Source organism: Podarcis tiliguerta (genome assembly GCF_965153285.1).
Source record: "Podarcis tiliguerta genome assembly, chromosome: 5".
Lineage (NCBI taxonomy): Eukaryota > Metazoa > Chordata > Lepidosauria > Squamata > Lacertidae > Podarcis > Podarcis tiliguerta.
Window position 1 is genome coordinate 84,472,648 of NC_139538.1, and position 26,585 is coordinate 84,499,232.

Here is a 26,585-nt window from a genome sequence, read left to right on the forward strand (position 1 = left end):
GCCGCTGCTGTTGATGCTGTTCACGCCGATCATCGCGGCCGGTGCGCGGCTCCGGCAGGCCGGCTGCCTGGCCGAGAACCTCGCCTCCCGGGAACGGGGCTCCGCGAGCTTGAAGGCGGCGGAGCCTCCGCCCTAGCGCAGGGAATCGGGGCCCGGCTCCGCGCAAGGGCTGGCGAGCGTCTCCCGGCTCCTGTCTCGCCCTCTCCGCAGCGGCCAACGGCGGGCGGGGAGCGCTGCGCAGCCAGGCGAGCGGCGCGCCGAGGAGGCTGCCGGAACGCAGGGGAGGGGGAGAAGAGAGGGAGGGAGGGGAGGGGACTGCGATCGGAAAGGGGGAGGGCGGCGGCGGCGCTGCTACACGTGCGACCTCCAGAGTCGCGCTTGGAAGATGGAGGAAAAGCGAGCGCAAAGCCGAGGGAAAAGGCGTGCGCCGCGGGGAGAAAAGGGGCCCTTTCCCAAATGACCACCTTGTTGCTAAGCCTTAGCGGGGGTGGGGGTGGGGTACCCAGGTTTTTCTGCCCCAGGTGCAGCCTTCAGAGGGGCGCCATGGAGGCTCCCAAGCTCTGTCTGTGTATGCAAATATGTGGGGAGGGTGCCAAACTGTGGGAAAGAAATTCTAGTTTCGGCCCTGCCTTGTTGCAGCGCGGGGCTTTGCAGCTGTACAGCGCCTTTCCTGCAAGACAGACCCTTGTCTTGCAGGGTTTCGGGACAGTCCGGGCCAAGCATGCTTGCTATAGGCCATGGGTGCCAACTTGAATAAAATTGGGGGTGGGGTGGGGTAGATAAGCCCTACCCTGCATAACCGATCACATGATGCCGTGCACACACACCATTTGAATGGCAATGCCCATCAACTTGGGGGGGGGCAGCCCCTTCAGATATTTCATGGGGGGGGGGGGGCAAGGGACCTCAGCCCCTAGCAATTGGCTCCTATGGCCCATAGCTTTTAAAAACAAAAGGCGAAGCAAGCAAACAGGTGGTGCACATTTCAATGTTTGGGGCAGAAGCGCACCCCAAAAGACTGCAAAAGTGGAGAGGAAACTTCACAAAATGGCAGTGCTGTGAATTGCCCTCACCCTTGCATTTTAGCGGGTACAGTGGATGGGTAAAGCAAGAAACGCTCTTCTGAAACAAGACAAAAAGGGAGGTACAGTGGTGCCTCGCAAGACGAAAAGAATCCGTTCCGCGAGTCTCTTCATCTTGCGGTTTTTTCGTCTTGCGAAGCAAGCCCATTAGCGGATTAGCGCTATTAGCGGTTTAGCGGCTATTAGCGGCTATTAAAGGCTTAAGGGATTAGCGAATTAGCTGCTAAAAGGCTATTAGCAGCTTAGTGCCTTAGAAAAAGGGGGTGGGGAGCGGAAAAACCCCCCAGTAATCGCAAGACATTTTCGTCTTGCGAAGCAAGCCCATAGAGAAATTCGTCCTGCGAAGCACCTCCAAAACGGAAAACCCTTTCGTCTAGCGGGTTTTCCGTCTTGCGAGGCATTCGTCTTGCGGGGCACCACTGTACAACAAAGAAAATGGTACCCACCCTTCCCGAGGCACTCATTTCATTTGCTTCTTCCATTTGTTTCCAATCAGCCAACTCCTGAGACACTTGTCAGCATTTGCCATCTAGAATGGCAGCTGAACTTAAACTGGAATCCTTGCTCACTGGGTAACCTTGTGCCAGTTACGGTCTCTCAGCCTAACGTACCGTATTTTTCGCTCTATAAGACGCACCAGACCACAAGAAGCACCTAGTTTTTGGAGGAGAAAAACAAGAAAAAATATATTCTGAATCTCAGAAGCCAGAACAGCAAGAGGGATCCCTGCGCAGTGAAAGCAGCAATCCCTCTTGCTGTTCTGGCTTCTGGGATAGCTGCGCAGCCTGCATTTGCTCCATAAGACACACACTCATTTCCCCTTACTTTTCAGGAGGGAAAAAGTGTGTCTTATAGAGCAAAAAATACGGTACCTCACAGGGTAGCTGTGAGGATAAAATGGGGAGTAGAGAACCATGCATGCCCCACTGAGCAACTTGGAGCAAAGCTGGGATATAAATAAACAATACTCAGTTCAGCTGGGGCCATTGCAAGGGATTTCAGAAGCTCTGAGCTACCACACTTTGCAATCAGACCCAATTGAAGACACAGCCAGGATTCTGCCACAACACTTTTAAGAAAACTATCCCAGATGAATTTTTTGTGGGAGGTGACTTTTGTATTATAATTTGTATAGACAATGTGGAGGGGAAAACAGCCAAGCAAAATAATAGCACGTCTCTGCTTTTTATTCAAGTTCTGGCTAACACAGCTGTGCAAATGCCCCAAAGGTTTAAGGCTCCAGGGAACATGCAGTCGCTGGGCTAGACCACAGTGCCTGAGCCTTGGAAACACTATGGATCCATCGTTCCTGAGCTTATATGAGCAACTTGAACGAGTTTAAGGTTAGGCAGAGCCTTTATACTCTTTGTAAGACACCCAAACCCAAGTCATGTGAATTGCGGTGGAAATGGTGCAGAATGCAGCTGCCGGTTTATTAAATGTGGAAGTCTGATGGAATCCTCATTCCATGGCAGTGGCGTAGCGTGGGTTGTCAGCACACGGGGCAAGGCAAGTAATTTGCACCCCCTAACCCGTGGATTTGCGCCCCCTAACCCTAACCCCCAGATGTTGCGCCCGGTGCGGCCGGCCCCCCCTGCACCCCCCACGCTACGCCACTGTTCCATGGAACACTGATCCCAAAGCTCTGAGCTCAGTCCCAAGTTGTTACTAATGGTTTACTGCATGCTAAGCTAGGGATGATGGGAATTGTAGTCCTAGCTTCCCAGCTAGCTAGGGGTGGTGGGAGTTGTAGTCCAAAAACAGATGGAGACCTAAGTTTGGGAAACTGTAGTTTACCGAAAGCCCTAAACTGCTTGGTAGCCAAATATCTGCTGGAGTGCCTCCTCCGAAACCAGCCAATTTGATGCATAAAATTGGTGGGGGAAGGTGAGGCTCTGTTTGCAGTCAACAGCAGGATTTGGGGGGAGGGGACAAATGGGGGGACCACCTCCATGGTGAAGCCCAACTTCAGAATGATCCCCACAGAACAGCCAGGCCTGTCACCCTCACTGCTAGCTTTCAGACATCAATAAAAACATTTTTTTATTTACCCAGGCTTTGCAGTGTGACAGTGTGCTGTTTAATCCTTAGTAGCAGTATTTGGTTAGTGTTTTAATTACCAGTTAATATGTTTCATGTTATGTGTTTATCGTAAATCCATATTACCCAATGACCCTGTTCCCATTCCCCCCCCCCCTTCGGCTTAGATTTTAATCCAAGCTGGATAATAAATCCAGTCAGCCAGCCTGCTCTCAAATCCCCACTTATTCCATGTGTCGGCGTGAACTGATGGTAGAAAACTGAGTGAGGTCTTCCATTTCCCAATCTGTTGTTCTTGTTCCTTTGCTTAGCAATGCAAAGTAGCCTCTGGGAAATAATGCAATAGTCCTTGTAAACTAAATTCCAATGTGCTCTTTGGCTTGGTGCATCTCTATGCGGTGCTCCTAAAGGAGGAGAGGGGGAAATGGAAGACCTTTCTGCTGCTTGGGGTAGGAAAAATGGGGGGTTATTAGGGGTAAGTAGGGAGGGGGAAAGGGCTGGGTAGATAGGGGGATGAGGTAATGACTCAGTGGGGTGGGGTAGAATTCAGGTTGTCTTGGGGAATGAAAACTCATCCATTGCTAACCAAGACTGTATCAACAGATGCCGACAAAGCTCAGTTTGGTCAGGGAGACTCAGAAAAAATGGAATTGCAAATTAAGGAATGATGAAGGTCATTTAAACCCAATTTTGGGGGAATGTCTTAGTTGGTGGACTAACTCAAGGTTTTCACAGTGCTGCAGAGTTCTAAAAGCCAGCCTTGTAGACTTGATAATATAAAGAAATATGCATGAGAAATTGTTCGAAAAATTGATGAAATTTCAAGGAGCACTGAAAAGCAGATACAAAAAAACGTGGGGGGTGGTTGGGAGGTGGTCATGAAAGTGAAACGTAACAGTTTCAGCTAAGTCAGGGGTAGGAAACCTAATGTCCATGGGCTGGATGCGGCCCAATCGCCTTCTCAATCCAGCCCACAGACAGCCCAGGAATCAGCATGTTTTTACATGAGTAGAATGTGTCCTTTGATTTAAAATGCATCTCTGGGTTATTTGTGGGGCATAGGAATGTGTTCATCCCCCCCCCCAATAATCCGGCCTGAGGGACGGTGGATTGGCCCACGGATGAAAAAGGTTGCTAACCCCTGAACTACCGTATTTTTTGCTCTATAAGACTCACTTTTTCCCTCCTAAAAAGTAAGGGGAAATGTGTGTGCGTCTTATGGAGCGAATGCAGCTGCACAGCTATCCCAGAAGCCAGAACAGCAAGAGGGATTGCTGCTTTCACTGCGCAGCGATCCCTCTTGCTGTTCTGGCTTCTGAGATTCAGAATATTTTTTTCCTTGTTTTCCTTCTCCAAAAAACTAGGTGCGTCTTGTGGTCTGGTGTGTCTTATAGAGCGAAAAATACGGAAAGTTGTACTGGAGATGTTGCATTGCGTTGTTCCATACAACACCCCAAGGTTACAGATTTAGCATATCTTACAGGGCAGGAAGCAAATTGCATTTTGTCACTGGAACCTGATGCAGAACACCCCATGTCTGCCAGTGTGCATCAGTTAGGTGCTTGAAAGAGCCAAGCACCGCCAGCTCATACAGGAAGCCATGGTGCAGATGAAAAGCTGCTAACATCTTCTATTTGGTTTAGGAAAAGCTTTTTCTTTTTAGTGCAGAGATCTGAAGGAACAAGAGATCTGAAGCCCGAGTGAGATGTTAAAGAGAGATGTGTGGGCATCACTGATCCACACCTCCCCAGTAATGTTGAATTGAAAGCCTGTGCTGTGTGACGTTATCATATTAGTGTGTTCCTGTTCTGCAACGCTGGCTCCTGCTCAATAGACTGAGAAAATGCTAACTTGGATGATCACATCTCCCTGCCCCCCCCCCCAGCTACGCTTTACTGGTGAGACATGATGGTACCCAGTGCATTTGCCTGCAGCAAGCACACTGGTCCTGGTGCAAATGTATGCTAGCAGAGGAATGCAGAATCATTTTCAACCCTAGGTCTGCATTCCCTTCTGAGCTACCTTCCACATGCCAGTAGTGGGGAGGCAAGAAGCAACAGTGGGCAATGCGACAGGTGTGGATTTTGCCGTTTCTATACACACACTCACCCACCCACCCCTCTCTGGCCTCCATCCAGGCAAACAAAAAGCACAATCAGGGTTCAAGGACAGCGCTAGGCCAGTGAGGTGTGTGGTTGGTGTGTGTGTGGCCTGAAGAGATACTGTATTTTTTGCTCTATAGGACGCACTTTCCCCCCTCCAAAAATTAAGGGGAAATGTGTGTGCATCCTATAGAGCAAATGCAGGCTGCGCGACTAAGCCCAAAGCCAGAACAGGGAGACGGAGCGCTGCACAGCGCTCCGTATCGCTGTTCTAGCTTGGGGATGGCTGCGCAAAGCCTCCGCAGGGCAGCAGGGTGCCTTCACCCCGCTGCCCTGCAGAGGCTAAAAAGGCTGTCCCTGAAGCCTCAAGCCTTTGGAGTGCAGCGGGAACTCGTGCTGCGCTCCAAAGGCTTTGGGTCAGCGAAAGGAACCCAAAGCCTTTGGAGTGCAGTGCGAGGTCCCTCTGCGCTCCAAAGGCTTCAGGGATCTTTGAGGCTGGCCAGCCTCACAAGCTGGGGGGCAGCAGGAAGGCAGCGCGCCGCCTTTGCGCTGCTCCCCGACTTGGTAGATTCCAGATAGGGATGGCCTGGACTGAAGCATTTGGCTCCTGGGCCAAGCATTCCCCATCTCTCTGCTGGAAGGATGAAAAGAGGAAGAGCTTGCAAGGGCCAGTGTGGCGCAATGGTTGGAGTGTTGGACTAGGGCCTGGGAGAGCAGGGTTCGATTCCCCACTCGACTACAAAGCTCACTGGGTGAGCTGGGGCCATTATAAGAGAACAAGCAGGGTGTTCACGGTGAGTTCCAGCATCTCTTTTTCTAGAAAAATAGCACTGGTTGTGAGGATGAAATGGGAAGGAGGAGGAAAACCATGCATACTACCTTGAGATCCTTGGAAGATAAATGCAACACATACAATTAAAAAATGGAAAAAGCACCAAAGTCATGTGCCCTTCAAATGGTAATGCTTCCTGAAGTGAGTCTGAACTGCAGTGGACCCAAAGTCAAAACCCTTTATTGCATTAGCAAACTGCCATAGCAAAATAAGACAATACAAAAAAGAAAAAAGACAAACTAGAGACAAGCAACCCAGCAAAATTCAGGTGTTTTGGCTGGCGTAGTGACATTTAAGTTACCCGAAGACAATAATGCAAAGATATAATAGCCAGCGCCCAAAAACTAGTATGCGGGTATATATAAAGCACAAAATGGCCCCAGAACAGACTCAGCATATTGAGTTAAAAGTAATAAAAAGATTAAAACAGGTCCAGGTCTAGGGCACGCTACCCTGTCAGAGTAGCCCTGAGTTTCAGAGCCTGCACTATGAATATTGCCACCCCACGTGAGATTTGGGGATTTGCGTCCACAAGAAGCGATTTCAAACAGTCTTCCTTAGATGTAATGGTGGACGGGATCAAAAGGAGGAGCTTAGATCTTATTGGCTCATAAATAGGGCAGTAGAAAAAGAAATGTATGAAGTCCTCTACTTCATTCATTGTGCATGGACATAGACGCTGGGTAATAGGGGTCTTAGAATAAATCCCCTGCAGGAAGGCCGTGGGTATAGAATGGAAGCGGGCCATAGTGAACGCTCTTCTCAAGTTGGGCTCCGTCAGGTCTATCAAGTAGTTGGCAAGTGATCTTACCACTTTCACTTTAGGGAGCCACATGGAGAGGCGAGCTGAGGTGGACTGTGCCCGGTCCATGGCCTCGTCTCTTGTAAGAATCCAGGCCCGGATTTTATGTTTGTCCCAAGAGGACAGCGAGTCAAGATTTGGGAGAGAGTAGCGTGCAGTAATAGTCACCATGGCCTTGGACCATTTATTGCTTTGAGAACACGTTAAAAAGGCTTGCCTGGCTAGTAGGGGACCTGGGGCATTGATTAATTTACAATAAAAGCTAATAATTCTAATGTGGGCTCTCGCAACAATGGAGGGGAGGCCCAGTTCTGTTCTTAACTGTGCTGCAACCGAGCCCTTGGGGAGACCCAGTATCTTCCGTGCAAAAGAGTTTTGTAGAATCTCCAGCCGTTGTAGTGTTTTTAAATTCCACCCCCAGATTTCAACCCCATACAATAACATCGGGAGGACTTTGCTGATAAATGCTTTTCTGATTGGTGGAACCAGCTGGCCGCCTTTTGCATAGTAGAATTTCTCCAAGGCTTTGATGGTTCTGCGGGCAGCCAGGATGGTTGTATTTAGGTGAGCTGACCAGCTAAGCCCATGCTGAAAAATGATACCCAAATACTTGAATGCTGAACAATGTTCAATAGAATGGCCCTCAAAATTCCAGAGTGACTTCCGAGTTTTCATGCCAAAAGTAAGAATTTTGGTTTTGGCGAAATTAATTTTAAGGGAGTTGGTATCACAATATGTCATGAGCCCTCTGAGCATGTTGTTTAAGCCCAGCTTGGTTAATGACAGTATCACCATGTCGTCCGCATAGAGTAATATGGGGATCTTGAGCTGTTGTAAGGAGGGGGCAGATTGATTTAGGGCCTTCATAGTTGTGACGATGTCATTGATATAGAAATTGAATAGAAAAGGGGCCAAGAGGCAGCCCTGTTTGACCCCTTTATTCAGAGGGAAAGAATCAGAAAGAGCTCCCAGAGGGCCGAATTTTACTCTGGCCGATATGTCATTATGAATTTCCATAAGAAGGAGGAGGAGTCTCTTATCTATGCTGGTATGACTAAGCTTCTGCCATAGCCTATCTCTGGGAATGGAGTCAAAGGCGGAGGTCAGGTCCACAAAAGCCGCGTGTAGTTTGCAGTTGAACCTGTTTAGGTATTTATCAATCAGGGTAAGTAGAACAAGACATTGGCCAGATGTGCTGTGACCTTTGCGGAAGCCAGCCTGTTCCGGATGGAATAGCTTTGTTTCTTCTGCCCACTCAATTAATTTCTCTAGCAGGAATCTAGAGTAAACCTTGTATGATATGTCCAACAGGCTGATAGGTCGGTAGTTGCGCGGATCTTGTGGGTCCCCCTTTTTATGTATTGGGATAACTATGCTCTGTTTCCAGTTAGGTGGAATCTTAAGAGTAGCATTAATGGTGGTAAAGAGAGATGCTAAGATAGGGGCCCACCACGACTGGTTCGATAAGAATACCTCAGGTGGTATCATATCCTCCCCCGGGGATTTATCCCCTGATAGCATGCTAATTAGTTGAGTACATCTCTCTGGGGAGACTGGCTCCCAGGTGGGCAAGGCAGATGCTGGAAGGGTGGTGACTACATTTACGTCAGAATCTGAGGTGGAATACAGCTGGGCAAAGTGAGAGTGCCAGCTGGCTGCTGTGATGTTATTAACAATGAATGAGGGGGGTCTTAGACCTGCATTAATTAAATTCCAAAATTTCTTGTCGTCACGGGTTTTAATGGCCACTGACAGAGCCGACCAGCGTTCTTTCGCAAAGAGCAATTTCTTATGTTGGAGCAGCTTCTTATAGTATGAACGAAATTGGGCTAACTCCCTGATTTTGCTCTGAGTGCTGTCTGCTTTCATGTCTGACTGGAGAAATCTAAGCCTACTTCTGCACTGTTTGCATTCTTGGTCGAACCAGGTTTGATTCTTCCAGGATAGAATCGCACGGGAAGGTTTCGTAAGCGAAGGGAGCAAGTAGACTAGAATTTGCTGGAAAATTGAGAAATGATTCACATTCGTTGTTAACAGCTGAGCTTTCAGGGCTAGGATCTCAGGGGAATTTAGGAGGACTTTTATGTCTTGCTCCAGGTAGATGTCCCACTTCTTGCGTCCGGGGGCCAGGGTCGATGAATCCTGGGGGTGTGGTGAGCTGGGAGGCCCCAGCTGTGTGTGGTGAAAGGAGATGGCAATTGGAAGGTGGTCACTTTCGGTTCTGTTGAACACATTAAAACAGTATGCCTCATCATTAAATGCTGAGGAGGACCAGATGTAATCTATAACACTTGCCCCTCTAGATCCTAGAAAAGTATAGTATCCCCCGGACCAGTCTTTGGGTGTGCCGTGCAAGCTGTGTAGCCCGCAGTTTATAGTGAACTCCAGCAGTATGATGCCAGCCCTATTAATGGTCTTGTCCTGTGAATTCCACGTAGGAAACCACTCCTCTTCTATGAATAATTGCGACTTATCGGTGAATAAGCTTATATCTGCTCCGATTCTGGCATTGAAGTCCCCCATTATAAGGATCTCTGACTTTGGAAATTCAGCCCCCGATTTATCTAGAATAAATCTTAAATCCTCCCAAAGCTGATTTGAGTGAGAGGAGGAGTAGGTAGATGGATTGTACAAGTTTACACATATGAATTCCCCAAGCGAGCTGTTAGTGATGTGCAAAGTTTGAATGTAATTGCTCTCTAACCAAAAGATAGGAGAGATATTAAGCTGAAGCTCCTGCGAAACAAATGTTACCAGGCCTCCACTAGGGCGCCCATACAAGTGTGTTTTGGTCGCAGGAATCACAAAGGCGTCATAGCCCGGTAGGGATGGGGGGGGTGAAGATTCTAAGCACCAGGTCTCTTGTATACCCATAATCTGGAATTTCGCTAAAAACTCTTTCATATCCCCGTCATCCTGTTTGGACGTCCATCCTGCCACATTCCAGGATAGCACATTAAAGCAATTTGAGGAGGGACTATGTGCTAGTCAATTGCTCTGGTTGCTGGTGGGAAGGACATTGCCAGGGGTCTGAGACAGCTCCAGGCGAGGTACTACCGAAGGTATCGAAGGGGTGGTGAGTTGATTGATGTGACCAGCAGGGTCTTCAGTAAAACCTAAGTTGTCTCTTTGCACAGTGGGTTCCTTAACGTTTATATATTGGCTTGAAAAGGTTGCGGATAAATGAGGTTCTACCAAAAGAGGTTGACTGGCAAAGGACGAGGATATAGAGTCATTTGACTGGACCGCACTGAATGAAGACTCCAGGTCAGGCATAGAAGAATAGGACATTGACAGATTACCAGGATGAGGTGTGTTTGGCGCGTTACTCTTTAAGGCGGAGGACGAGGTAGTTGATTGCAGATCTATTAGTAGAGGTGAAGGGGGTCTGCGTTGCGACGGTGTATGAGGAGCTTCCGCCAGGCAGACTGCCAAATCATCCGTTATTGGAGTCCCAGTATTTGGCAGGGGTTTCTGGGGTGTTAGCCCCTTCATAACTGGTTTCCTTTGATTTAATAGGTTGCTATGTCCAGGATTTGAGGAGATTTTCTCTTGAAGTACATGTGTAAGATGCTGCTTGAGTGTATCAAGCCTGTTTATATCTTCCTGCTGTTCTACTAATGGCAACTCGCCATAGGATGAAATAAGGTCCCTCTCCTCTGAGATATCCAGATGGCTGGGCCCGCTTTGGTCATGCTTCTTTGTTACTGGAGTAGATAAACCAGGAAGCTTGGGCTGAGAGGGAGGGTGAGGTTCCCGGGTGGACAACTTGAGTTTCAAGACTGAGTCGCGCCTGACTGGCGGGCAGCTACCTTTTTGTACGGTGCTGCGGAAGAGAGGTTTAATCCTGGTGTCATTAAAGACTCTTGTTGGAAAGATGCCCCAGGTGGCCAGAAACGCTTTACGCCTAACCAGTATGGAGGGGATTTTTGGAGACTGGAAGGAGAGCAATACTTTTTGGAGCCGATGGTGGTAGTTTAAAAGTTTCACTGTACTGAGGTCTATTAGCGGAGGCCAAATCTGAAGGAGTTGCCTCAGATGATCTTTGACATCTCTCGAATTATTCCACCTTGGGGACCTGGGGTCCCTACTGTGTATAGTTAGACATATTTTGTTTGGTTGTAAAATCAGAGATTGAGAGTCCAATTGAGTTTTTAGGAGGTGACCACCAGTACCACTTTCATGTCTAATAAGGGAGGTATACCTCTGTCCCTTTAAATCCCTCGGAGGCAGAGTGTGGTTGAGCTGGAGCTCTAGCAAATGGGCCTCAAGCTTTTGGTGGAGATTATCCACCTGCATGGAGATCCCATTTATGCTCTTAAAGATGCAGCGCAGAAGTGGACCCAGTAGTGTGTGGACAGAATCTGGAGGATCCAAAAACTTTTGTATGCCAAGCTCTTGGCACCTGCAGGAAAGGTCACTTGATGTGAGCAGAGCAAGAAAACCAAGCTGCGTTCTATGATGACAGGTAAGGCACAAACAGGGATGGTTAAATTTCAAGGATGCAATCCCACCCAACAGATATAATTTAGTATAACTTGTCCACAAAAGAAAGTTCTAGGCAAACACAGGCCCACTCAACACCTTGTCTTTGGTTGTGACTCTCATTTGGGCCCCAAAGGTGGGGAAGGGAAAAAAAAAAGATTTGGTTTAAAGAAGTAGCAGAGAAACTGCTTTTCTGAATCCAGTGAGTGAATCTGGGTGTTTGGGAACACCTGGGATATCAGGTGATTTGAAAGTGAATGTCTTTTCAAAAGGTGAGTTCCAGGTGTGTCACAAACAAGTGATTATTCTTCAGAACTGAGATGCCTTCCTTCCAAAGGTATCCCTGCTTCCCCAGAGCTCAGGTAGCAATGGGCCCTCACCCAAAACATGCCCAGAGCATCACTGGTGAAAAAGCTGCACAACTGCAACTGCCAGAGCCCAGCCACACCAGATTGCAACAGTTTTAAGGAGTTACATTCTTTGTTTTTTTTAAGAAAAAAAGTCTGTCAATGGGAAGCACTCACACTGCTGTGCCACTAAAGGGCAGAAGCCCCCGGGGGAGCACTTCAAAAAGGCAGCCACAGGGTCACCAACAATAATGCATCACTATCTATGCTTATAGGGGATGCGGGTGGCGCTGTGGGTTAAACCACAGAGCCTAGGACTTGCCGATCAGAAGGTTGGCGGTTTGAATCCCCGCAACGGGGTGAGCTCCCGTTGTTCGGTCCCTGCTCCTGCCAACCTAGCAGTTCGAAAGCACGAAGTGCAAGTAGATAATTAGGTACCACTCTGGCAGGAAGGAAAACGGTGTTTCCGTGCGCTGCTCTGGTTCGCCAGAAGTGGCTTGGTCATGCTGGCCACATGACCCAGAAGCTGTACGCCGGCTCCCTCGGCCAATAAAATGAGATGAGCGCCGCAACCCCCGAGTTGGCCACGACTGGACCTAATGGTCAGGGGTCCCTTTACTTTTACCTCTGCTTATATTTTCTTCCTAATTCTAAAAATAAAAAAAATCTTTCAAAGGATGTGTCCAAATGTATGAACAAATTGTTGTTGGCATCTGTCTGTCTCAAGAGACAATGGAATGCGCCTCCAGGGATGAAGTCAAACCCCTGCGCTAGCAGCGCCAAAGTGTGTATGGAGGTGCTGGGCTGCCCGGATGACAAGACCCCTGCCCTCTCGGCTGTGCTGATGTGGTCCAAACGAAAGCAGAGTAATACATTTGTCACCGCCTTGACAGAAGCAGCTGCTGGAAGGAGGCATACAAGGCGCCATCCAACCATCTTAGGGACTCCACTCCTGATCTGTGCAGGGTTTACTCCTTAGCCTTTTCTTCTCCAGGAGATATCCCACAAGGCAGCAGAGGTTTAGTAACTGCTGCCTTGGCCATTGGACCCACTATTGGTCTCGTCTGCTCAATCCGCCACAGCCTGTCTTCCCAAGTCCCTAACTCACAGAAGGTTCGAAGCCTATCAGATGCCCTCATCTGGTTTGTTGGCCAGTTGAAGCCACTTTCCAGGGCACAGGTGCCAACGCCCTGGAGCCCTGGGTGCCCAAGCACCCACAAAATTTGCATGAAGAGGGCGAGCACCCACAAATTTCGGTGCCAGGGCCATGCACGCTGCACGGCACTCATGGTCCCGGGCACCCACGGTTGTGAGGCCAAGTTGGCAGGGTGTGGCCGCTGTCGCCTACGGACAGCTTCTAGGAGCCACAGGTGAGTGCTGATTAGAGGGTGGGGACCAAAAGGGTGAGCAAACAACCCCTGAAGGATCACAACATATCTCCCACCAGAGGTACTACCGCTCCCCTAACAGCCCATACACCCCAGCATATGGGGCAAAGAAATATCCTGGCGGAAGGGACCGCTCTTAGGCAGAGGCTGTGACCAGCAGCTGAGAGAGACCTTGTGCTCCTACGTCCTTGAAGCACTATTGAACTATGAATCAGAAGCTATTCTAATTTACTTAGCCTCACTGTCTAAGAACACCATTTAGCTGACGCCGAGAAGGTCAGCGACCGTACCCACTGTCTTGGTACGTGTGGGAGAGCAGGGGCGGGGGTCCTCTTCGCTGCTCTAGTTGTGGAAAGAGTGATGATGGAAGAATTTCAGGCTTCTACTCAGACGCCTGAATCATGCTTGTGATGCTCTTATTCCTTGCTTGCCGAGGGCAGACTGTGCAAACTGGCTGTTTGCACAAGTTGTGTCAGTGTGTGCCAGGAGTAGCAGGAGATTTGAGCAGGAAGCATTTGCAAGGCTGCATCGCTAAGCCAGCAAACCTTTAAGAGATGTCTAGCCTGTTCCAGGACCTCTGCCAGACAGAAGGAAGAGGTGCAAAGCTCACCCACCCACCCAGTGGCGTAGCGTGGGGGGTGCAGGGGGGGCCGGCCGCACCGGGCGCAACATCTGGGGGGGGGGCGCTCGCACTCGCAGCTCTCTGCCCCCTGCTAAAATCCACAGGTTAGGGGGCGCAAATTACTTGCCTTGCCCCGGGTGCTGACAACCCACGCTACGCCACTACACCCACCCACCTCCTTGGAAGAAATGGCTGGTTGCTCAACATGCATTTTTTTTGCATATTTCTAACTCACCTTTCTTAGAAAAGCCAATATAATTTTCTCAGATTCCTGGGATCCAGTGCCAAGGGATTTAGCACCACCCTTCTTTTCTTATGTAGAACAAGTGTGGTGTGTTCTACAACCAGGGACACCCTCCCTCTCCGGTTAGCCATTAACCTCACTGGGTGACCACGGGGCAAATACCAAAACTCTCAGCCTAACCTGCTTCACAGGGCTGTTGTGTGGATAAAATGGGGAGGGGGAAGAGAACCATGCATACCAGCCCGAGCTCCAAACTGTGTGTGTTCAGGACATCCCTGACGGGAACGGGTCCTTGCAGAATTAAGTGGGGAAACTGAGGCATGGGTGCTGCAGAAAGCACATAGCAGCAGATCTGTATATGGAATACAAACTGCTTAACTGCTTCCTAGACCGATGTGCTACTGAGAAGATGAAACTGTTTCCTTCTGTGCGGCACCATGAGACTGGTGTCAACACAAAGATGAACAAGCAGAACAGAAGAGGTTGTCCTCTGACACTTGCACTGTGTGTACTGAGACACTGTTTCTTGCGAAGAGAAAAGAACAGAGAAAGCACACGGGTGCAAGGGAGAATAAAGGCCATTGTCTGCGACATGCTTGTTTCGTTCAAGCCCTGGCTGCAAGATGGGATCCGTAGGCAATCGCACCTTCCCGCCCCCAGTATACAACCACGCTGAAGCAAGAGCAGTGAGAATGGTTCCCGAATGTGTGCTTCCTTCTTTCCTCCTGAATAACTTTGATTTTCACTTATTTTCTATTAGGCTGTGAGCCTGTGCTCAGAACGGTCTTATTTTACGATGCTGTATAGCTCTTAGAAATGGGACGCGGGTGGCACTGTGGGTTAAACCACAGAGCCTAGGACTTGCTGATCAGAAGGTTGGCGGTTCGAATCCCTGCGACGGGGTGAGCTCCTGTTGCTTGGTCCCTGCTCCTGCCCACCTAGCAGTTCAAAAGCACGTCAAAGTGCAAGTAGATAAATAGGTACCGCTCTGGCGGGAAGGTAAACGACGTTTCCGTGTGCTGCTCTGGTTCGCCAGAAGCGGCTTAGTCATGCTGGCCACATGACCCGGAAGCTGTACGCCGGCTCCCTCGGCCAATAAAGCGAGATGAGCGCCGCAACCCCAGAGTTGGTCACGACTAGACCTAACGGTCAGGGGTGAAAATGTGTGTGTCGGGGGGGGGGGAGCGTTTTTCATAAGTGTTTATTAATAATAGCGATCTCATTTTGTTTCGGATGATGCATGAACATGTCACAATAAGTACCGCCTTACGAAAGCATTCCTTTCTGCGTGAGGTGGGAGGGATCGTTTCCCCCCAGAAGTGAAACCAGGTACTATTTTAGCAAATAGGTGTATCCAGGAGGATGCTTAACTTCTTGTCACCAGTTGCCCTCTGTAAAAGCCTCCACAGGCTGTTTTCTTCCCAACGCACCTCCCCCTTCCACTTTAGGAGTCCAGCTGTAGGGGGTGGTAGTTAGTATCCCTTCTCGCCTCCTGATTTTCCTCTTCAAATGCTTCCCTTCCTCAGATCTTAGATTAGTGATATGAAGGAAATGAGGTCGGAGGGCTTCCCCCCCATAAGGTCTAGTTCTGCCCTAAGATGGTACCTGCCACCCACAGCTCCTGTACATTCTTGTATTGAAAATAATTAACAAATGCCCTTTGAAAGAGTCACCTTTTAATTGCTCCATAGCAAGTTAATTGGACAAATGTTGTAGCCCTACTTATTACAGGTTTTGGCTTTTTATCAGGCTCAGCCACCGGAGGAGTCGGGAGAATTCCCGTTTCAGCAAAATAAAGACTTCTTGGCTATGTCTGACACCATATTTCCCCTTATTATATATTGAGTAAGTTGACAGGAAAGCGGCCAGGAAATCGCAGCAGCGGCAGCAGCAGAAATGCATATTTGAAATGTGACATTTGAACCACATCTTGCAAAGACCTCCCCTCCCCCTCCAAGATCTTCTAAAAGGTGTTTGGGTGTAAATTTGTATGTTTTGGTGTAAATTTTCAGACACTGCAAAAAATGCATTTCTTCATCTGTTTCCTGATTGCTTCACCCAATTTTAAGGGCAGCCCAACTTTGTGACAGCAGGGGGAGTCTTTGAATACAGCTGCCCTTGGGCTTTCAGGTGGCTGAGTCAGGACCAGCAAAGCTCTCTGTACCTCTGCCTTACCCCTGTTCTTTATCTATTTGCCACCCCTGGTTAGCTCAGTCCCCAAGCAGTATGAAGGGCTAAGCAACTTGAAAGAGCACTCCTCCTTCCAAACTTTGTGAGCTGGCAGGCCCTGTAACTTCTTCAACCACCACCAACAGCACCCCCCCCCATGGGAAATTCAAAGAGAGCCACCAGCTATTTATCCTATGGGTAAGTTAGCCCTGCAGGACACAGAAACTCAGGTCATTGGGAAGTTTTGGCAGACACAGTATGTGCATTTTCAAAGGAGTCTTCCCCAATACAAGGCCTGCATTTTATTTAGAGGTGGGGAGCCCTGAAGAAGCCAGAGGTTTTTAGGGTTCTTAGCCACATACTAGATTCCATGAAGGCAGTGACATAGCATGGGTTGCTGGTGCCCGGAGTGGGGCAAGTGTTGCACCCCCTTGTGGACTGGGCAGCAGGGATGGAGGCATGCACCGGTGGGGGGGGGGGAGACTTCCCACCTCAGGTGCTTTCCTGCCTTCCTCTCGGCCAGGCCAGATGGCACGTAGGTGGCGGTGGCAAGGTGCGGGGCTGAGGGGCATGCTGGCAGGCATCTGAACCAGGAGAGCTCAGGGCTGCCCTCGCATGTCCTCTGTTGCCTTCCAGCCATGGCTCCCCACTGCTGGCAAGCCCAGCACCAGGAGCACTGAGAAATTCTGGGCCCGGGGCCACCCTCCCCCATGCTATGCCACTGCATGGAGGATTCTGCTCACTTTGATAACTACCAGTGTGCATCTTCTGGGATTCAGTGTGGAGAGTAGAGATCCTCTTCTGTTTCCAAGCACAGCAATCTCATAGCCATATCGCAGAATAAACGTCCTGGCTTCAGAAAGCCTCTGTTTGAAAACGGCGCAGGCCAGGACAATGGTACCACTTTTTCCTATTCAAATGGCCTCTCTTGGATTGGGGAGTAGGGACACCCCTATTGGCCTGGGCAATTGTCCCAGAAATAATGCCATGCAAACAGATACCACAGCCTCTCCTTGCCCTGCACAAGAAGAGCTCTTAACGGGATTTACCTTGAGCAGTTCCCGGGGGAAGTCACTGCCTTCGTTGAGTCCTTCCAGGTTCCCAATGAAATCAGAGCAGGACATCCGCTTCCCAATGTTCTGTTGAGGAGGAAAGGGGGAAGGAGTAAAGAGTGACAGAGTCATGAGAAACAAAAGCCACGAAGTCAGATTTATTAGGTTAAGATGTCAGAAGATATGGCGATAAGTGCCGGGTTGTATAGCATTAGAAAATAAAAATGCTTAGGCAATGTAATGGAGGATAGGTGTCCAATGATGGCTTTGAGCCAAGGTTGCTTAACACAATCTACATATCTTGATGCAGTGGGGGGAGCTGAGGCGCAGTGTTGGAAGACCTTGCTGTATGGAATGATGGGAGTATTCTGTCCCATTGCCAGAGGGGAGGAAAGATTCAACTGTCATTCTGGTCACCTTCTTTATGTGAAATTCGGCTTGGGTGTGTAGGGATCTTGTCCTTCACCCAGGGACACAGCGTGGGAAGGGCCAGGGGGCCGTAGCCCCAGGTGCACAATTTTGAGGGTGCGTAAACAAAGTGCCCCCATGCAGGCTCCCCGTCCCGCCCTGCTTGCTGTCAAGGGTCTCTAGGCGGCCCTGAAGCCTGGCCTGGCCGCCACGTCCTTGATCCCCTTGCTGAATGGCCGCCTGGCCGGTATTGGGGGGATTCTCCTGGCAAGGGCCGCATCGGCTGGGTGCCCCCCTGTGTAGGTGGGTGGGTGGGCACAGCAGTGCGGCCCCGTGAACCCTCTGTGCAGGGCTGTCTAAAGCATATGCGGTGCCGGGGTGCAAAGATCCCCCCGGCGCCCCCCCAGTTGCCCAGTTCTAGGCACGCAGGCGGGCAGAGCCGGCCGGCTGCCTCAGTGTCTCGCTGGTTCAGTCGCCCCCAAACCCGTGCCGCAGAGCCGCCTGCAGCAGAAGAGCCTGCCACGGTGCTCCGACCGATGGGCGGGCTCTTCCCTGGACTAGGGCCCCGGACTCTCGGCCTGGCACCCCTTAGAGCCCGGCGCCCGGGTGCCCCGCACTCCTAGTGCCTATGGGTAAGATGGCCCTGCCTCTGTGCCCTGCACCCGGCTGGCAGCATCGGTGGCAAGGGCTGGGCTGGTGTGGCGGGTTTTGTTTGCCCCTGGTCCTGCCCAACACACATGCCCCGGGCACTGGCAAACGACGAAACGCCACTACCTTCACCTCTGGCTGCAAAATGTACTGAGCTGATTCTGGCTTGGAAGCATTTGGAGACCTTTCTAAGTCTTAGAACAACCATCTCTTATTCTGGGATGCTGCAAGTATGTATGCATTTATACATAAATACATGTATGTATGTATTTATACATACATCAGCCAATCATTTCCTCTTGCCTTTGTGTTGGTCATCTTTTGCCACCCATTCTTTTCAGTCTCTCACCTCTTTCTCCACCCCCCATGCTTACTTAATTTTGTCCCCATCCTTGTTTACAACCCCCCTTCTCCTAAATCACCCCTTCTATTTTGCTGCAGGGACATGGAGCATTGTGCCATATTCTGGAAGGTGGCTCATTGCGAGCCAACCCTCCTCTGCACCCCCTTCCCGATTCAGAATCAGGATGTATTTCAGCAAATGTCATTATTCTGCTTCTGAGCTAGGTCAGCTACTGGCATTTTTAAAAATCCCCCATGTTCCTTTGATTTGCCATGGGGAAATTGCCACTGTGTTCTGGGCAGCAGGGAGTTCTAAAGGAAGGTTGTAGGAAGCAGAACAGGCATATTTGGCACACAGGGGAGCTTCCAGACAATTGCACAATCTGGCTGCGACAATACACCATAGCTCATTTAGCTTAGTAGAAAGCCTTCCCAGCTCAGCAAAGGACATTTTCCTGCATAGCTGCCTTGACGTATGTCAGTAAAAGGCTTTCAGCATACCAGCTAGAGAGTGGGAGGATAGAAGCACTTACATGGCCGTGGAGGTCTGTGTTTAAGAGCATCAAGGCGCAGGTCAGAGTGTGGGCTCCATCTGTAGCACAAGCACCAGAGAGAGAGATCATCAGCCCCCCATCCAGCCAACCTTCAATTTAGCGACCCCTTTTGCAGCTCGGCAACTTTCTCTCTGCCGTGTGTGTTTACATGCTGCATGAACCATTCCAAAATTTACATGAAATAAAAGAGGCCTGAGAGACCAATACCTCAAGGACTGCTTCTCTCCATATGAACCTACCCAGACCCTGAGATTGTCCCCTGTGGACCTTCTTCGTGTGCCTTCTCTACAAGAGGTCCAGAGGGCAGCAACATGGGAACGGGCCTTTTCTGCAGCGACCCCCTGTTTGTGGAATGCTCTCCCCAGAGAAGTTTGCCTGGCGCCTTCATTACACACTTTTAGGTGCCAGGCAAAGACATTCCTCTTCAACCCGGTCTTTGGCTGATTGACACCCGATGCCCTTTTAGATGTGTTGTGGGCGGGGGATTATTGGTTTGCTTTTGTTCTTATCTTGATTACGCATTTCGTGTTTTTTTATTTTGTAATTTTATGTTGCGAACCAGCCTGAGATCTACGGGTAGAGGGTGGTATACAAATTTAACAAATAATAATAATAATTTAAAAATGTAAGTTAAGAAAATAGAGCTTGATCCCAGTGTTACAGGATTTGGCCATTGGTTTGTGGCTTGATATAGGCAAAACAGCATTCTTTAATAGAAAAAAATGGCTGAAGTGGGGGGGTTATTCTTTGGGTGGGGGGTTGTTGCTTCTGCTGTTTGTTGCTATGTTATGCATTTTTGTGTTTTTATAGTGTAAACTGTCCTGTGATCCTCAGATGAAGGGCAGTATAGAAATTTAATAAATCATCATCATCACTGGTCAAAAGCTTCCCCAATGAGGACCACACCGGAGCTAAAAAGACTCTTTTAACTAGCTCAAAGGGTTGTGATAGCTCAGTCGATAGAGCATGAGACTGTTAATCTCATGGCCCCACGATGGACAGAATATTCCTGCATTGCAGACCAGATTACCCATGTGGTTCTGAGGCATCTGATCAAGGTCTGTATTTTAAAATGAGCTTAAAAATATTTGCAAATGTTGGTAGGTTTCATGCCAGGCAGAAAAGCAGCTGGCTAAGTACTTTTGCAGTTGTTTATCTTCCTGCACAAGGGCCCCACTGATTTATAGCACCAGCAGGAGGCAAGTGTCTCAAAGTTATAAAAGGGAATTACAGGCTAGGGAGCAAAGGTTATATTGACCCTACATATTACAGAATACATTCAAGCTGCAAAAACACTAATTAAGAGTTGGTAAATAGTTTAACAAAAAATAATACCATGTGCCTCCCATCAGACTCGAGCCACATTTTCCTAAGGTTAAAGGGCAAAGAGCTAATGGGAAAAGCAGCTGGCTGGGAAAGGGGGGTGTAAAATGAAGAGGTTTTTCTCTTTACTAAGTTTCTTTTACTCTGCAAAGGCCTTTTCTTCTAAAAAGCTATGTTATGTATGAGACTTGTTAACTTTAATGATGCAAAGGATTTAGAAAGTAAGAAATGTTAGATTCTTATGTTAGATATGTGTGAGAATATGAACCCAAGATCTCTGTTTAAGATAGAATTTAAAACCATGAGCCATCTGTTTTAGCCATTTGCCCCTGTTGCCAAAAGGGCAAAAAGGGCAAAAGGTGATCTGGTAATTAAGGTGCCTTGCCGAGGCAAATTTAAGATATATGGCTACTTGTCTGTCATTTATGAATAGAAGGAAATATAGCTCTTTGTCTCCCATAAAAGGTAATAGGAAATGGGTGTATCTTTTATGATTGGTTCTAGCAAACAGCCAATAGGAATTTCAACCAGGCTGATTGGATAGAGGCAGCCAAAGGAGGAGCAAGGGGGCTGGGCTGAGGAAATATAAGTGCTGGCCATCAGGGCTGGAGGGTGCAGAGCTTTGGTAACCATATACCACTGTGCCTATCATTTATTTGTCTGACAAATAAATTATTATTTTAATTTCTCTATTGCTGCGTTGACTATTTCATTCCAGCTAAGCGTTAACCACAAGCAGGGAGCTACAGTTCCTTCCAACTCTAAGATTCTATGTCTTGCGTGCATGGCACATATAGGAAAGTGAACATGAGACAGGTTAAAGCCCCTGTACAAACAACAACAACTCTGAGAACTAGATTCGTAGCCACATGAGTGGATATTTGGAAGGAAAGTAACACGAGGTTTTCGCACACCGCAAGTGACTGAAGCAGTTATCTCCTATATCCAAGTTTAGTCCAGATAATATTGTATTTTGTGGGGAAACAAGGCCGATCCGGGCATTGAAGTCACTTCCCAAGACAAGCCGAGGGTTAGGTGACAGAGAGTCTATACTTTCGAGTAGTTAGTCAAGTTTTTCCCAATATGATCTCAGTTCCTCACAAGACTTTACTGGAGGTATGTACACGCAGATGAAATAAGTATTTCTCAGGAGACTATCAGAAAGGGACAACACTAAAAAATTAGGGGTGGTCAACAAGGGACACTGTTGAATTGATACATTAAGAGAGGTTGACACCAGCACTGCCAGCCCCCCACTAGGCCTCAGTGGCGTAGCGTGGGGGGTGCAGGGGGGGCCGGCTGCACCGGGCGCAACATCTGGGGGTTAGGGTTAGGGGGCGCAAATCCACAGGTTAGGGGGCGCAAATCCACGGGTTAGGGGGCGCAAATTACTTGCCTTGCCCCGGGTGCTGACAACCCACGCTACGCCACTGCTAGGCCTTCCATACTTTACAGTTTTAAGAGCTGGTTGAGTATATCTCCTATATCTACATATTGCCCAAGGAGTTTAGAAGGGGGCATTTGATCTTAGAATTTTCATTTAAGATGAGAGAAGTTGCTTTCCTAAACCCTTCCATAGGCACCTGCGCACCTGCTGTCACTTTCAGAAAGGGGCATGTTTTAAAATATTTATTGTGCCATGTTCATCTTGGTTTTAAAATTCAAAAGAGTGTTGTCTTCTTCTCAAACGCTTTCAAGCTTCATGCACAAGTCAAACACTCAATATTAGTTCTTGGGTGAATCATTGTGTTTTCTGTGTATTCCTGGTGACAATGTGAGCTTCCATAGCAGCAGCTCATTATGCTGTGATTCAGGCAACCATTCCTTTTGTTAGGCACGTTGCTTGATATTTCATCAATGGGAGCTAATGGATGGGAGGTTGTCCCCCCCCCCCCAGTTGATAAGCTCTCTGTGTTTTTGAATGAGCTACCCAGACAGGCTGTAGGCAGCCTAAAAACTCAGTGCGGGGGAGGTTTGATCCCCAGTTACACAATATGCTTTACCTGTACTCATTAAGGCTGTATTAATTACAATAAAAATGATCATTATTACTGTTACCTGCACAGGCACTGTGGGGACAGCAGGCCAGGTTGGAATTGCCAGAGCATCCTTCAACTGCTTTTCCCTCTATTCTTCACCTCTTCCTTTTCATCCTTCTATCCAGCCCAACCTATTCCCTCCCTCCTTCTCACAACCCTTCTAATCTTTGGAAATTCAGCTTCTTGGCCATCGCTTCCCTTTTGTGGAACAGCAAGTAGTGCCTCAAAACAACTCACTCCAACCCCACGAAGAAGAGGTTTTTGAGCTTTTCAGGTCTACGGCTCCCTTGACCAACTACATTTTTTCTGCGGCATCCCTGTGGGGCTCAGGAGCCCAGTTAGGTCACCCCTTGCTTGCAGAGCTGGCAGCCCCTCACCCTTTTTCGAATGCCCTCCCTTGTGGAGTGGTCCCTCAGCCTCCTCTCCTCTCCCCTCTCCTTGGAAGTCCTCTGGGCAGCTGCAGCTGCCACCCCTGGTCTCTGAGCCAGCCCCCCTGCCCCAAAGAGAGGTGCCTCCTCACGCTGCCCCACAAGGGCCTAGGAAGCACCCCCTGGCCAGCCCCAGAGGTGCCATTCACCTGGGGAGCCTGTAGCTAGGGCTGCTGCAACAAACAACTGTGCAAGCCTTTGGGAGGCAGAGACACAAGAGGGCCTCAGAGGAGGGAGGGACGGAAAGAGAGACAGAGGCCAGTGTTGCCTGCGGCACCCCTGACCATCATTCAAGGCACCCCAGGGTGCCGTGGCACGCTGGTTGAAAACTACTGCCACGTAGCATAGAGATGCCTGCCTCTGGCACTGCATGAAACGTCTCTGGGAACAGAACCAACTTTTTGGTCCGAGAACCTCAACCGCCCCTTTCCTCCTAGTTTCACAATTATCTCACCCTCAGAAGAGATGGCCTTGGGGTTGCACTCATAATAACGCTGCGAAAAATGAGCCAGGACTCTCTCCCGCTCCTGAGTCTCACCCATGAGGGCCAGCTCCTTTAGAAAAGATCTGGAAAGGAAACGAAGCGATGGTGACTCCTCAAAGCAATACCCATTGCCCTCTGACATCCTGATGTTTGAGCAGAGCACCGGAAACCTCTCTTCCTTCGGAGATACGAAGTTTAAAGCGGCATTCACAGTGCTGTTACCACGGCCACCTGATCGTCCCTTCTCTCCCCTCTTATCAGGCGCTGTCAACACCCAGGGACCACGCAGCACCCTTGTATCATCTTCATTTAATTTAAAAAGGTAAAGGGACCCCAACCATTTGGTCCAGTCGTGACCGACTCTGGGGTTGCGGCGCTCATCTCGCTTTACTGGCCGAGGGAGCCAGCGTACAGCTTCCGGGTCACGTGGCCAGCATGACTAAGCCGCTTCTGGTGAACCAGAGCAGCGCATGGAAATGCCGTTTACCTTCCCGCCGGAGCGGTACCTATTTATCTACTTGCACTTTGACCTGCTTTCAAACTGCTAGGTGGGCAGGAGCTGGGACTGAGCAACGGGAGCTCACCCCGTAGCAGGGATTCAAACCACGGACCTTCTGATTGGCAAGTCCTAGCCCCTGTGGTTTAACCCACAGCGCCACCCACGCCCCTCATTTAATTTACATGCCTCTTAATTGCCAAGATGGTTTGCCAAGAGGTTGACGAATAGGAAACCAGTCGCAAAGAATAAAATCAAACGCAATTACAATACCATACCACCCAACATTCCTCAGGTGAAAATAGGGACCTTTCTCACCTCCCCAACTGGCCCTCCTTGACCCCCCCATTTTTGTATCTTCCCCCTCAGAGCACTTCCACCACCATGACACCAATGGGGCACAGCACACATGTCCTCTGCTGTCCTGAAAAAAACCCCTTAATCCTGATTTTATTTTATTCTTTGGCAGACTGACAAAAAGAAAAAGACACACCAATAAATAAATTTTAGAAAGGGGAAATAGGGCATAGGAATTTGTTCAACCCCCCCCAATCCGGTGCTGAAGTGACTTCAAAGCAATCCTTTACAATCTATTGCAGGGACGCGGGTGGCGCTGTGGGTTAAACCACAGAGCCTAGGACTTGCTGATCAGAAGGTCGACGGTTCAAATCCCTGCGACGGGGTGAGCTCCCGTTGCTTGGTCCCTGGTCCTGCCATCCTAGCAGTTTCAAAGCACGTCAAAGTGCAAGTAGATAAATAGGTACCGCTCCACTGGGAAGGTAAACGGCATTTCCGTGCGCTGCTCTGGTTCGCCAGAAGCAGCTTAGTCATGCTGGCCACATGACCCGGAAGCTGTACGCCGGCTCCCTCGGCCAGTAAAGCGAGATGAGTGCCACAATCCCAGGGGTGCCTTTACCTTTACCTACAATCTATTGCAACCTAACAGAACGGCGCTTCTGGAATCCGTCACACACACACACATAGACATGAATTTATAAATCTGTGCTTTGCTACCCAGAGCTAAAATACATGACTTTTCAGATGCCCTTTCAAGCACATGCATTTGAAGAGGATCCCTATCTTGGGGGGGGGGGGGGAGAGACCTGAAATACAGGACAAACTGTATCAATACAGGACATAGCATTTACCTTGCAATATGGGACAAACCTGTATTATACAGGACAGGTGGAAACCCTAGCCTAGACACACTTCGAAAAAGAATAATTTGTACATGCCCTGCCTAAGTCAGGCCCCCTTCTTAATGGAGACGACCCACTATGCATTGTGGCCTACCAAGAGAAAGACCCCACCCCACCCCAAAACCCTGTTTTTGCAGTTTCAGGTAGGCTTCAGAAACAGGAGGCTTATCCAGTGCTGGTGAGTTACCATGAACTTCTTTGAGGTTTCTACACAATCAAGAAGTGTATGAATTTTATGAACCAAAGAAAGAAATGGCTGGCTTCATAAAAGGACAGATGAATGTACGTCAGTGCTGCCGCGTTATTTAAAATGCAAATAAAGGGTAATCCTGAAACCAGTCTCACTGCTGCTCCAGAAGGTCCCATTTCCCCTTGAAGTTCTACTAAACTCCCTGCAACCCTCCTTACAGATTTCTGGAGATTTCACCCTTAAACACTTACCTAAGGGCTTGATCCAGACTCATTCCAGTGAATTCAAAGAACTTGAGGTACTCGCCTGCTACCATCTTACTAAAATCGTTACTGGAAAGGAGAAAGGTGGCGGGTGGGAGATAGATAGATATATTTTAAAACCTGCATATATTAACACAAGAGAGGGACAAACACGGAGGAAATGAGATCTGGGGGAACATCAGGGAGACTGCAGCAAGGGAAGAGGAAGGCAGAATTCTTGAGGCAGGATACACACCACTAGATCCGCAAGAAGCATGCACAGGTCTTTGGCGAAGGACTTTGTCATGCGCCCCTTTATGTGCCTTAATCTCTAGGGAGAGCTTTTATTCTCCCGTGACCATCTGCGTTAGGAGCGGAGGCGCATGTGGTGAGTGCGAATGTTCCTGTCAGGCCTAGAGGAGGCAGGCCATCCCTAGGGCATAAATATGTGGGCCACAGAGAAAACACCGCCTTCCTAAGAGTGCCTGGTGATGAAGGCAAGCTAGCCCAAGCTTTGCTTGTCGTTCTGGAGGGAAGGCTGCCTTTTGAGGGTTGTCCTCCTCCACAAGACTTCCCTGTGCTTAGGGTGCTAGCAGGCTGCTGCATTCCCTCGGGGAATTCACAAAGCTCTGGGGGAAGAACCTTTTCTCCTAATACCCACACGTACTTCTTCCCCAGGTGGCGGGCCACGTCTGCCTTTTTGAAGCCATCCAAGTTGTAGAGTCTCTTTGCCAGGCGTTTAGCGGCCTCCAGGTCAGCCTTGTGCCCGTTGGAGAGGGTGTCTGTGCTGCCCAGGGCGAGTTGCTCTGTGCTGTCCATCTCGGAATCAGAGTCAGAGACCAGCTGGCTGAGAGGATGTTCACTAAAATGAAACAAACACACAGAGAGAGAAGCTGTCACAGAAGCCTTTGTGCTCTTGCCCTTCCCCAAAGGTGCTTCTGAATCAAGCTGTGCCTTCCAGATGTTTTAGACCAGTGGTTCTCAACCTTGTTTTTGGCCTACAACTCCCATGATCCCTAGCTCACAAGACCAGTGGTCAGGAATGATGGGAGTTGTAGGCCAAAAGC

General features: G+C 49.1%; 1 protein-coding gene across 3 annotated transcripts in view; it reads right to left on the bottom strand.

Moving 5' to 3' along the window:
• The window catches only part of PSD (pleckstrin and Sec7 domain containing), a gene marked incomplete at its 5' end in the record, with an annotated part of 111,179 nt that overhangs the window by 51,951 nt on the left and 32,643 nt on the right, over window positions 1-26,585 (bottom strand). For 2 of the 3 annotated variants that reach the window (XM_083440321.1, XM_083440323.1), the window contains 5 exons: window positions 17,163-17,252; window positions 19,097-19,155; window positions 23,362-23,474; window positions 25,528-25,608; window positions 26,180-26,380. In XM_083440321.1, coding sequence (XP_083296447.1) covers window positions 17,163-17,252; window positions 19,097-19,155; window positions 23,362-23,474; window positions 25,528-25,608; window positions 26,180-26,380 — 544 coding nt within the window. The remainder of the gene's footprint in view (window positions 1-17,162; window positions 17,253-19,096; window positions 19,156-23,361; window positions 23,475-25,527; window positions 25,609-26,179; window positions 26,381-26,585) is intronic. The other variant, XM_083440322.1, reaches the window with a different exon arrangement.